The 13,504-nt window shown below is 36.1% G+C and overlaps 1 protein-coding gene across 1 annotated transcript in view; it reads left to right on the forward strand.

The window, feature by feature from the left end:
* Positions 1–13,504, forward strand: part of LOC149785785 (uncharacterized) — a 398,918-nt gene that overhangs the window by 101,297 nt on the left and 284,117 nt on the right. The window contains exons 4-6 of the mRNA XM_089979704.1: positions 741–893; positions 4,019–4,192; positions 7,163–7,243. Of these exons, the coding sequence (XP_089835830.1) occupies positions 741–893; positions 4,019–4,192; positions 7,163–7,243 (408 nt within the window). The remainder of the gene's footprint in view (positions 1–740; positions 894–4,018; positions 4,193–7,162; positions 7,244–13,504) is intronic.

Consider the following 13,504-nt stretch of genomic DNA (forward strand, 5'->3'; position numbering starts at 1 on the left):
CAATAAGTTTTGCAAATTTATGCTTAGATGAGAACTATGCCAAAACCTCGAGACTATTTTCATGAAATCCGTTCCTTCGGTCTGGTTTAGAAAAGTACTGGTTACCGTGAAGAGGGCAGTTGTTGATGTTCATACCCAGTGACAAGATACATTTAATTACGACTTTGTCTTTGATTTACATGGAAATATATCAGAACGAGATGATTTCTGACTGGAGTTTGGCATTTACTAATCCTATAGTTTAATGAGAAATTTTGAATAATTCATGTTGTCATCATAACTGTGCATAGCTTGTGTTCCCAAGAAATGAATAGTTTTAGACATCTAGACTTGATTGTGTTTTTTTTATATATTGGAATATAAATAGATAATTACACTTGACGTGTGATTTCCGATTATAATTAAACGTAAATATGCACATTTTGCGCCAGGAAAAATGCAATCAGATGTTGAGGAGGACACAAATTCAACTGGGCGACGTGTTGTTTCCTCATAAACAATTTCAATTTGTCCATAAAAGCAAACAAAATTATTTGTTGGAAGTTATCAGCCTTTTCTAACCCACCTGCAACATGACGGGCGGCACTGTTATGCCTTCGATTTTGATGTAAGGTAATTTTCAATTATTTGGACTATCTTTATTCATCTTCAAATATTTGTTTGATATTAAATTTGATTTGCATTTAGAACTACCCCCATGTCTTTAAAATATACAATTTTATTTATTTATTTATTTCAAGGCACACATGGATGCTGCTAATCTTTTCATAAAGAACGTGTACAAGCCTTTAGAAGAAGTGGCGACCCATAAGGAAAGTCAGTCCCAGAAACTTCACATATTCAGAGAAAATCTCGAGTCTATCGTCCGACTGGCAGAGTCAAAACACGAGGCTGTAGGTCTTAAGAGAAATAAATCTAGAATATATCTTTGAAACTGTATGGATCTCTTAAATAGATAGAACAAGCTCTATTATTACGATGACTACGCGACATCTGTAACGGAGGTTACGACGATGATTGGATGACTATAAATTATGATCTTCCCACTGAATATGGGAAGTCAATTATGCCTTATTACGGATATGCGGCTAAAAGTATACCTCTGCGTGTTTCTCTGGAACTGTATGCAAAATGATCATATTCATGTCTTGCAATGTCATGCATATAGAAATTTGTAAATCTGTCAATGTAGCGATATTTTTATCTGTTTTGTAGCAGCAAACTTTTAGTAATTCTTTTCCCATGACAAATATTAAGTCGAGAAATCCCCCCCACCCACCCCCGGTGATGATATTCATTTCGGTTTAGGGGCTGATTTACCTATTCGTTAAATCTTGCAAAATTCTGCAGACAATTTTGGTTGTACACAGTGGTGTACACTTTATACACTTACCGGTATTTCTCGTGGCTGTGGAGATACCGTCGGCTAAATGGTTCTTTTGGAGGTATGTACATTATATTTCCGGAGCAAATCCTATGTTTAGTAATTTGTAAATCCACGTGGATTAATAGATCCCTCTGTCCTGTGGCCATTTTGAATTTCGCGCTGACATAGCTGTTACCAATTACCGGTATGTGTCTAAAATGTACGAAGTTTGTTCCGGAAAGATTTGTAGGCAACAAAATTGCACATTTTAATGAACAGGTGACATCAAACCTACAGATCGTCTATCAGTATCAACACATAGGGGGTGGGGGCTGATTTATCGGATCAGACAAATATCATAAGTGATATTGCCTGTATCAACGGTAACGGAACTAGAACTGAAAATCTCCTGACTTAAAGTTTGTACCATTTAGAAGATAATTTTCACCCAAAAGTTTTAGGTTTGCCTTTTTCTGCAAAGTACAATGTGGTAAAGTAGCAACGACGAGAACGGCGACGTAAAATAATAATGAAACGATGACGACGAAGTAGATGACGAAATCGAGTTTAGCTTTATGATGATGAAGTTGTTCGTGGACTTTTTTTAAACCCATAATAATTTATAAAATGCGTGGGTACAACCAAATCAGACTGATTATGTAGTCAATAGAATATGTATTTAAATTTATAATGGAACTCGGGCTCCAAGTTTGAAATTTGTTTTTATTAATACTCCAAAGCAAATTAAAATTATCACTAAACCAACTTGTATGTTTTTCTTTTTACACATTTCAAAATGTTATGAATGAAAATTTGAAAAGTATAAATTTTACTAATGAAAATTTGAGTTCGATTTATGTGCCCTAGGTTTCGTGACTGCAGTGATTCCTGATTTTGCAGACGTTGGTTGGCATTTTAGTTATGTTGGGGATGCAGTCGGTACGCGCTCAGACCACAGGGGTTCGTTACAAAGAAAATTTGGAGCATCCGTCCTTGAATCAAGGGATGGGGGTTCTAACCTGTAACAATATAACAAAGTTTCTTTGTAACGAGCCCCTGTGCTCAGACCCAACAACCGACTGTCCGCTTTGAGCTCTGAGCGAGATCAACAGTTTATCTCCAGCAATTTAAAAGCACAAGAGACGTTTCTGTCAAGCATTCTCGAGTTAACAAAAATATTTTTCGAACTTTGATTATAAAAAAAGAATGTTTTTCAGCGAACATGATTTTGGTAATACATCGGTCATTATCCACACAGGTGTGACTTGATACAGTACAGCACATGCGTTCGTTACAAAGAAAATTTGAAGTATCCGTCCATGAATCAAGGGATAGTGGTTCTAACCTGTAACAATATAATACCCCCATTACATGATTCATGGATGGATACTCCAAATTTTCTTTATAACAAACCCCTGTGCAGTACAGTACACGAGTACAGCCATTCGTCCTGTTCTGCACGGCGGCTGAAGTGTATGTCGATGTGTCATGTATTCGAAAGGCCGGATTAACCACTAGGCGAACTGGGTGGCCGCTCAGTGCGTCAAAATTTGGTGCGGCGCCAAAAAGCGGTGGCCGTTTTTTTTTTTTTTTTTTTTTTTTTTTTGTGGACTTTATTGCAGAAGAACGAACGAATAAAGGAAAAGAGGCATCGTTGAATTAACTTGGCGTCCTCTCGTACATCACAGCTATAGCCTACACCAGCTGCTGCCGTCCATTCACTCAGTATTATCAGCTTGGCGGCCCGCCACATTTTGAAGTATTATTTAAGCGATGTCCCGACCCTGGGGGGGGGGTGGAGGGTGGAGACACAAGGTGGAAGGTTCGCCTAGGGCGCAAAATACCCTTGCACCGGCCATGTATAGGCGCATTTACTCGCCTTAAATTAAATATTAACTATTGTGTAGATATTTAATAATAATATAGTTGAACCAGAATCTATTGAATCATGATTATTGATTGCACCTTAACTGTTATCAAGAAACTTCAGATGAATTTTTTTAAAATCACAACAGAGTTGCAGACAGGGTAGGAAAACTAAGACAAAATTCCAGGGCCCCAAAACAGGATTTCCACTACCATCACATTTTATAATTAATAGGAGACAACTAGAGAATTTTTCCTAGGGCTCACAATTCCTGTCTGCAGCTCTGGATCCCAATGTACATTTACACTGGTGGCCAGGTACTAAATGGGGTGAAGAAAAGAGCATGTTGGGTCTAATCGTCACAATATAGGATAGTACAATTTTTTTAACCAATATGCATAGTTTTCACTGTGATATCAGCGCGTGCGACATTTACTCCGGTTTGTTCAGGATCACACTTTGAGGTGGACCTTGTCCAAAAATGTCTATATTCTTCATATTGAGTTTTGTCATATTTGTTTCTCAGGGTATGTAAATAATGACCTTTGAAAGTAATATGGATGTAGGAGGACCCAAAAAAGTGAATAATTCCATGCATGCATGCATGCGTACGTACGTACATACATACATACACACATACATACATACATACATACATGCATGCATGCATGCATGCATGCATACAGACAGACAGACAGGCAAATTCTCTTTATGAGTTTGTCTTAAAATGTGCACTTTGACACTGCTGTTCTAAAAATTCAGATAAGAATTTAATTTGTTTACAGGCAGAACAAGAGTATATAAACTGTTACAACCGTTACAGAAACTGTGGCACTCTAGACAATCGGGAACAGGCTCGGGCAGACTTCCACAATGGTCACAATGAGTATATTTTCCAGATACAGGCTTCCAATCGGATAATGGATGAATTTTCTATAGCTATTCCACAAGTACTAGAGGTAAAGTTCGGATAGCAGTGCTAATGGCTCACACTGACACTAAGTCAGATGTATAATTCATAGAATATATTAAATTTCTGAGCCTCAGAGTACGGATTAAGATTAAAATTTTAGTTATCTATATTTTGCATTGAGTTACTTACAGTTAAATTTGACATAAATTTTAGTTATTTTGAATAAGGGGGGGGGGCAGAAAACCTCAACTCTGTTCTATTTATACAGTCATTGTACAAGAAAACCCACTTGCATATATCAATATATGTATTTTGTATATTTATTAATATGTCCTCACTGTTGTGTTTGTGTACATAAACTCCTTCACTTTATAACTTTTCTACCCATGACTCCTCAAATCAGGTTGTTTTATAAAGTTTCATTTGACATGTACCACATTAAACTTGGTGTTAATTTGTTCATTAGCTTTAAACAGTTGAAAACATTTTTAAGATACATTTGGGCTTTAAGTTTCAGCTGGAGATTTTGGGTCATCCAGTCAAAAAGGGTGCTGTTACAAAGAATGTTACCCGTGAAAAGTGACTTTTGATTGGCTGAAGTGAAAACTCAGTCTCATCAGGGTTTCCCAGCCTGAAGTTCAGGCTCAGATAGACAAACTTTAGATCGGGGTCTATTTGCTAAAACTGAGATTATTCTCAAATCAGTGTCTTCCTCAAAAATGATGGACAGGAGAATCTTCATGGCTTGCCATTTGTTACTTGAAGAACATATATTGTATATGCTAACTTATAAGATGAGTCCAACTGTAAACTGTACAGACCTGATATGCCATTGCATAATGTGCCATCAGATCTGAGTCTGTGCAGTTTGTTAGGAGTAATCAGTAGAACAAACAACATAGACCCTGATCTGCAGGTGCATTATACTACGGAAGATCAGGATCTTTGTTGTTTACAGTTTGACTCGACTTATAAGCTAGTACCGACTTATGAGTGAGTACATATGGTAAACAAGAACATTTGAATACTATATAAAACTTTCATTCTATCATTGATAAAAATGATTTCTTCTTGTTGGAGATTTCACTTGCAACAAAATGTCAACCATGTTAAATCTGCTTCAACTCGTATGAGATAATGTAAATGCACTATGAAGCTGAACTAATCATTAACAATATAGAGAAAAAAAAAGTCCTTAAAAGCGATAAATTACCATGCCGTTTACCTGCACAGGCTTAGATGATAGGACTATTATGTGATTAACCTTTCTTTCTTGAGGTCCTTAACCAATTAAGATATCTGGCTGCTAATCAAGTCCTTTGGTTTATTACTGTTTCACTATGACATTTTACAGGGCCTGAGGGGAACCATTTTTTAAAAATATTTTGCCACATCTCCAGAAAATCTGATTTGTTCATAATTGGAAAAGAATCATGGATTTAACGAATCTTTTGTCGATAGACACATACAATACCCTTGCAGTGCATGAAAGTTTGAGCTGTCATGTAATCAGTTCAGATGATGGGTAATTCCTGGAACACTGACTTACAGTGAATAATTTTGTGCTAGAGGCTGTTGGAAGAGTGTGGAAAATTGAAAAGAAATATTAGTTCTGGAAGGAGTATGTATGTACACCTCTTCCTTGATAACTTATGCACAGCTTGGTCCAAACACACAGATTGCAGCATAAGTGAGGTTGTTGGTTACTATGTTACCTTTTTATATATGTACTTATGCATAGGGTATGTATACGGTTTAGTTGCATGTCAGCACAATACTGGCTATATGCTACTGCTCAGAAGGAAGTTCATAAAAATGGTACGATAAACAATTGCAAAAAAGCAACAATGATAAATATCACTATGCAGGACAATAAAATGAAAGGTAAAAATATTTAAACAATGTAAAAGGTATGTAAAATAAAGGAAAAAGGTAAAGATATTTAAACAATGTAAAAGGTATGTAAAATAAAGGAAAAAGGTAAAGATATTTAAACAATGTAAAAGGTATGTAAAATAAAGGAAAAAGGTACAGATGTTTAAACAATGTAAAAGGTATGTAAAATAAAGGAAAAAGGTAAAGATGTTTAAACAATGTTAAAGGTATGTAAAATAAAGGAGAAAGGTAAAGATGTTTAAACAATGTAAAAGGTATGTAAAATAAAGGAAAAAGGTAAAAAGTATAAATTCTTGAACATATAGGGTAGGGTGAGTGTTGAAGGACTTGTAACTCAGTGACGTTAAGGAGGCTTAGCTAAGAGGTTACTGATTTGTCTTGTATGAAGGAAATGACTCATATTATGAATATAGATCAAACTAGACTTAATATACCATAAAAAAGGATTTTCAGTATTTTTGAAGTTTCTACATTATTGATTGGGTCCCAAAGTTCTTTTCCATTGTGCAAGATCAAAATTAAACTATCTTTTAGTTACAAATTCACAGCAATAAATTTAATAAATCAGGGGAAAAGTATTGAAATGTTCATTACCATTGATATAAGATGGTGTCATTTTAAGTTCTTGCTCATCTTTTGATAGAAACATAGCAAATAAGTTGGAAATATGGTTCCCTGTCATAGCTGAATGCAGTATTTTGCAAAGTGGACGACCAAGACTACATTTTCCTACAACGTACGGGTTCAGGGTGTATAAATACAGTGACAAAAATGCCAGAGTTTAAAGTCCAGGACCTGAAATTGGAGGTTTTTAAAATAGGGACTCCATGACTTAGATCTCTGATTTGAATATTATCTTTAGAATTATTTTTAAATATTTAATTTTTTTTCTTTAAATGTGCAATAGTGTTAATACGAATATAATGAGAATGTTTATCAACACTCTTGTAAAATAGTTTATTTGAACATTTACAACTAAAAATTTTAAGAAAATTACAAGTTGGAGTCCAGGTTCATCCTAACTTAAGTATGATTTCTTTAGCATCTTTTTTCATCAGAGCTATAATTTGAATTCATTATAATGTTAGATAAGTTGATAAGTAGTTTTCTTTTCTTACAGGAGATGGAGGAGATTTATATAGATACTGCTAATACCATCAATGTGGCTATTGAGAGTCATTCATTGCTCCTGCTAACTAAGGTAGGTAAGGGATATACGTTAGTATCGCTTATTTTTATGCATATCAGTTTTTGAGTTTTTGTAAAATACTAGCAAGGCATTTTCATGGGTACTTAAATTCATGGTTTTGCCTGTCAGAGCTTGAATATTTGTAGGTATTTAATTTTTGTGGATTAATCTCTGCAAAATAAAAAATACATAAGAACAAAACAAATCCGACAATAAACAGTGGTCACTTAAGTTGTTATAATGATATTACCACATACATGAGCACAAATCAAACACCTGTCAAGATTAATCATTTATATTCAGAATTATAGGGAGCCGATGGAACCCAAAACACTAATCAGTTAATAAGGTACATTATCCATAAAGTTGCACCATCAGTACTTGCTAATGTCTAATGACATTACCACAGTAAAGAGTGGTAAAAATTCAACCTGTTGGTTTGGACAATGTTGTCATAACATATGCGAATCTCATATGTGACCAGCAGTCCCTTGCTAAATGTGATTATCAAGAAGTGACCAGCAGTCCCTTGCTAAATGTGATTATCAAGAAGTGACCAGCAGTCCCTTGCTAAATATGATTATCTAGAAGTGACCAGCGGTCCCTTGCTAAATATGATTATCAAGAAGTGACCAGCAGTCACTTGTTAAATATGATTATCAAGAAGTGACCAGCAGTCCCTTGCTAAATATGATTATCAAGAAGTGACCAGCAGTCCCTTGCTAAATATGATTATCTAGAAGTGACCAGCAGTCCCTTGCTAAATATGATTATCAAGAAGTGACCAGCAGTCCCTTGCTAAATATGATTATCTAGAAGTGACCAGCGGTCCATTGCTAAATATGATTATCAAGAAGTGACCAGCAGTCCCTTGCTAAATGTGATTATCAAGAAGTGACCAGCAGTCCCTTGCTAAATGTGATTATCAAGAAGTGACCAGCAGTCCCTTGCTAAATATAATTATCTAGAAGTGACCAGCGGTCCCTTGCTAAATGTGATTATCAAGAAGTGACCAGCAGTCCCTTGCTAAATGTGATTATCTAGAAGTGACCAGCAGTCCCTTGCTAAATGTGATTATCAAGAAGTGACCAGCAGTCCCTTGCTAAATGTGATTATCAAGAAGTGACCAGCAGTCCCTTGCTAAATATGATTATCAAGAAGTGACCAGCAGTCCCTTGCTAAATGTGATTATCAAGAAGTGACCAGCAGTCCCTTGCTAAATGTGATTATCAAGAAGTGACCAACAGTCCCTTGCTAAATACAATTATCTAGAAGTGACCAGAGGTCCCTTGCTAAATGTGATTATCAAGAAGTGACCAGCAGTCCCTTGCTAAATATGATTATCTAGAAGTGACCAGCGGTCCCTTGCTAAATATGATTATCAAGAAGTGACCAGCAGTCACTTGCTAAATATGATTATCAAGAAGTGACCAGCAGTCCCTTGCTAAATATGATTATCAAGAAGTCACCAGCAGTCCCTTGCTAAATATGATTATCTAGAAGTGACCAGCAGTCCCTTGCTAAATATGATTATCAAGAAGTGACCAGCAGTCCCTTGCTAAATATGATTATCAAGAAGTGACCAGCAGTCCCTTGCTAAATGTGATTATCAAGAAGTGACCAGCAGTCCCTTGCTAAATGTGATTATCAAGAAGTGACCAGCAGTCCCTTGATAAATGCAATTATCAAGAAGTGACCAGCAGTCCCTTGCTAAATCTAATTATCAAGAAGTGACCAGCAGTCCCTTGTTAAATATAATTATCAAGAAGTGACCAGCAGTCCCTTGCTAAATGTGATTATCAAGAAGGGACCAGCAGTCCCTTGATAAATGCGATAATCAAGAAGTGACCAGCAGTCCCTTGCTAAATCTAATTATCAAGAAGTGACCAGCAGTCCCTTGCTAAATATAATTATCAAGAAGTGACCAGCAGTAACTTGCTAAATGTGATTATCAAGAACTGACCAGCAGTCCCTTGCTAAATGTGATTATCAAGAAGTGACCAGCAGTCCCTTGCTAAATGAAATTGTCAAGAAGTGACCAGCAGTCCCTTGCTAAAAACAATTATCAAGAAGTGACCAGCAGTCCCTTGCTATCAAGAAGTGTCAACATTTGATGTGTTCAGGGCCCATCAGAGTGTGAAGATGCTGACTAAATTGAAAAACAATGGAATCAATCCTTTACTTGAGTCTACACCATCTATGAACCAACTTCAAATACTAGACGTTACAAGAAATAAATACTGCAAATAATTAAAGTCATGTTTTCACAACTGGGACATAAACAGGGAAAAGGAAGACATCACTGGTGAAGATCATTGTACTGTATTAGTGGACCTTCATCAATCAAGCTGATTCATGTGGAATCGATAATTGCAATTAAGATGAAAATGTATTAAAGATTGTACCTAATTATCTGTGGCTTTGAGAAAGCAGGACTTATTTAATTCAACAATTTCAGGATTATATACCTGACAAACATTTATGTGTAACCAGGAGACTTAACTGACATGATGTTGATTCAGTAGGTTTGTCTGAAAATCAGTCAAGATAAATTACATTGATGTTTCAGTTCATGGCTGTAATTAGTATACAGTGTATAATTACTGTAAATCTTGGGACCCAAATTTTTTTTTGTCTTTTTATGTGTCTGAAGACTGGTATGCATGTAAAAAAATTAGCATTTTCAATGTCACAACACTTATAGACAAAAAAATGTCAGGATAGACACATGTCATACATCAGTGACCAGCTCTTTCAATAACCACATCAATAAGCTGTAACAGGGGCCTCAGGAACCCAGGCTTCTGGGTCACATATGCATGAAATTCTCAAATTATACACTGTTTCTCCCTGTGACCAAAGGAGTCTGACTTTTTATCAATAAAGTACGATAAAATCTCTGACAACATGAAATCACCTTATCGGTACTATAAATGAAGACAAGGAGTGCAAGCTTTATCCACTTTGTGACCGTAATGGTGAAAATAAAGATTATTCATCAGACTGGATTCATGCGATGGTCGTCCAAGAGTTATGCATTGGTAGGTCATTGTCTTTTGAATGGATAAGTGTAGTTTTTCAGTCCTCTTGTGATTCTGAAATGATAAAAGATGTGTGAGAAAAGTTGAATCAAATGGAGGATTGTGGTCATGCTTGCACCCCTTGTGTTCATTTATAGTACTGATAAGGTGATTTCATGTCAGAGATTTCATCGTACTTTATTGATAAAACGTTAGACTCCTGTGCTGTGACACACCACATTTTCCGTCAGGATGCACACCCGTTTCATATTCTGGTCAGCTATGGCCAATCTGCACAATAGGTACTGGCTAGAGTTAAATAAATGGGCAAGACTTCTGTGTGACTAATTTGCAGTTTACACTTCTCATTGCAATTATTTTGTTAAAAAAAGGACTGCTCCTCCAACATACTTAAATAAAAAATTGTTCTATTGAGTGTGTATGTCAGAACTTGTAATTGATTGGCAAATGAGTAATGTCCCATTTCATTGTAATGGTGTTTACGTTAAATTAGTGATGACACAAATATAAAACATGAATGTAATCAAAGCTTTCTCAGTGTCTGATTTTCACAATATTATCAAAGCATCAATATGCCATAATAAGAATTACTGCAGTTCAAGTAAATGTGACTTGTACAGTTAATATTTTTAATAAATAATTCTACCCAAGTGAAAAACTGAACACAGCAATAATATTGATTCTGCTTTAAGATGTTAAGGCAAAAATGAGAAATTTTTAAAGTAAACACATAATATAAAAAGCTGAGACATAAAAACAGAACCAGGATGAGAGTAAAAATTTCATTTCTAGAACATTCTAAGTTTTCAACACAGGTATGCCAGGTTTTTCCATGGGGGAATACCAATGTCCTAGACTCACATTAAGATAAACATGTTTACTTCCATTGATAATGATCCTAATATTTAATCTGTACATAGAAATATTAGCTATGTATTACATTGTATACAAAATAAATGTCCCTGGTCAGGTACAAAGTGAAGTTGATTGTGGACAAGGTCAAGTACAAAATACAAATGTATTTAACATGCAATCATTAATAAAAGCCAGCAAATAATACAAATAAATATATGTAACAGGATGCTTGATAACAATGGTTGCAGAAAGGTCAGTTCTTTGTGTGATTTGGCAGCTGGATACAACTGGCAGAAGAGGGTCAGTTCATAGTGTAACTGGCTTGCTTAATAATGGTGGTTGCAGAGGGACCTTTCTTGGTTGACTTAGGCACCATGATAGAGAAAAATAGAGGCTGTAGGGATGTCTCTTTGTGTAATTTGGCTGCTTGATACATCTGTCTGCAGTGGCCAGTTTTTAATTGGGCTGCCTGGCAAAAAGGACTTCATAGAGTCAGTTCTTGGTGTGATTCACATGCTTGAGAAAGATGGTTGCAGATGCTTGATATAGATGGCAACAGAGGTCAGTCTTTGTGGTCTTTGTGTAATTGGGCTGTTTGATCTGAATGACTGCAGAGGGTCAGTTCTTAGTGTATTGGGCTGCTAGATACAGATGGTTGCAGATTTTTTATATAGATGGTAGCAGAGGCCAATCTTTGTGTAATTGGGCTGTTTGATCCAAATGACTGCAGTGGGTCAGTTCTTAGTGTAATGGGCTGCTTGATACAGATATATGCAGACATTCAGATCTTGTGTAATGGTGAAGCTTGATACAGATGAATTCAGAGGGTTAGTTATTGTTTCACATAAACACTGTATACAAGTTCTTGTAGATTTATCAATTGTTTTACTGACACCTCAGCAAATGAAAGACTTTCTAATACCATAACAGTGAGAGGGTAAGTTCTTAATGCATTGAAGGGGCCAAGAGTGGCCGAGTGGTTTTAAAGTGCTCACTGTTACAGATCACTGTCACCTCACCTATGTCTGCGTGGGTTCGAGTCTCAGGCTCAGCTAATGTGGGTATGTGAGAAAGCCTGCCAGTAGCTTCTTGTGGGTCGGTGGTTCTTCCTGGGTTTTCCAAGGTTCTTCCTCCACCAGTTATACTGGCCACCTTGTATAACCTATCTTGTCCTGAAAAAATGGCGCTAAACTCTATAACAATTTAATGCATTGGGGCTCCCTGAAATAAACAGCTGCAAAAGGTCAAATTTTTGTACGTGTTCTTTGTGTAAAGGACTGCTGGATAAAGAAGACTGAAGAATGTCTAATATTGTTTCAGTTAAATTATGACACAGCTGCAGATCTTAAATTTGTGTGTTATAATAATAATACTATAGATTTTTGTAAAAGATTGACTGTTATTGTCATACTATTAGGAGGAACATCATTTATCTTTACGGTCATGGGTTTGAACCCTGGCTGAGTCATACCAAAGACATATAAGAATCATACAAATGACTTAAAACTGGTACTAGCAGCTGCCTCACTTGGCACTTGGCATTAAGAGGTTAGTGTTAGGACTGGTCATCCTTGTGTCGGGATAATGTTACTGGACATGATGCTACATTTCTGCATGCTAGACATCACTATCAACTGCCACATTGAAGACATCATAGTGATATGACTGAAATTGTTTTATAACGATGTTAAGAATCCAAATCATCCACACACATTTATAGTTGAGCCAACTGGCTTTTTAACAGACATACAAAAGATGATGGCAGTACCAAGGTCAGCTGTAACAAAAATTATAATAAATTAATGGTAAATAAGAACAGAGAAACATGCTATCATGTACACAAAAGTTATGAGGGTACTGGATTGATTGAATGATTGATTGATTGATTGATTGATTGGTACATCAACACATAAAAGATTATACTGTGTGGTGGCAGTTGGTGTACAGTGTCTTGCTCGGAGACAAGTCATGCCAGCTGAGTCTGGGCAGGATTCAAGTATGCATTCTAGTCAAGTATGTTTCATCGAGAGCATCAGTTCTTGGTGTAATCAGGGTGTTGAATAAGAAGTGTTGCATCGAGACTGGATGGTCATCGAAATATGCTCCAATTCTACAACAATGCATCTTCAAAGAGGGAGAAGTTGCACAAGAGATGAAAATTCCTGCATGTTGTAAACAATGATGTACAGTAATTATAATAAAAATGTAGTAATTCAAATAGCCATCTTTTGCATCAAAGTGTACAACAACTTCCTTTTTGTACACCCATAAACCAGTACGATTCATCATGGTTTATATTTAGAACCGGGATTCGCAAGAAATTAGTCAATGCTTTTGCACGTGTAATTGTGCCTTGAGGATTATTGAAATAGCTTCA

The sequence above is a fragment of the Sinohyriopsis cumingii genome, chromosome 13 (assembly GCF_028554795.1).
Source record: "Sinohyriopsis cumingii isolate HCF-2022 chromosome 13, ASM2855479v2, whole genome shotgun sequence".
NCBI lineage: Eukaryota > Metazoa > Mollusca > Bivalvia > Unionida > Unionidae > Sinohyriopsis > Sinohyriopsis cumingii.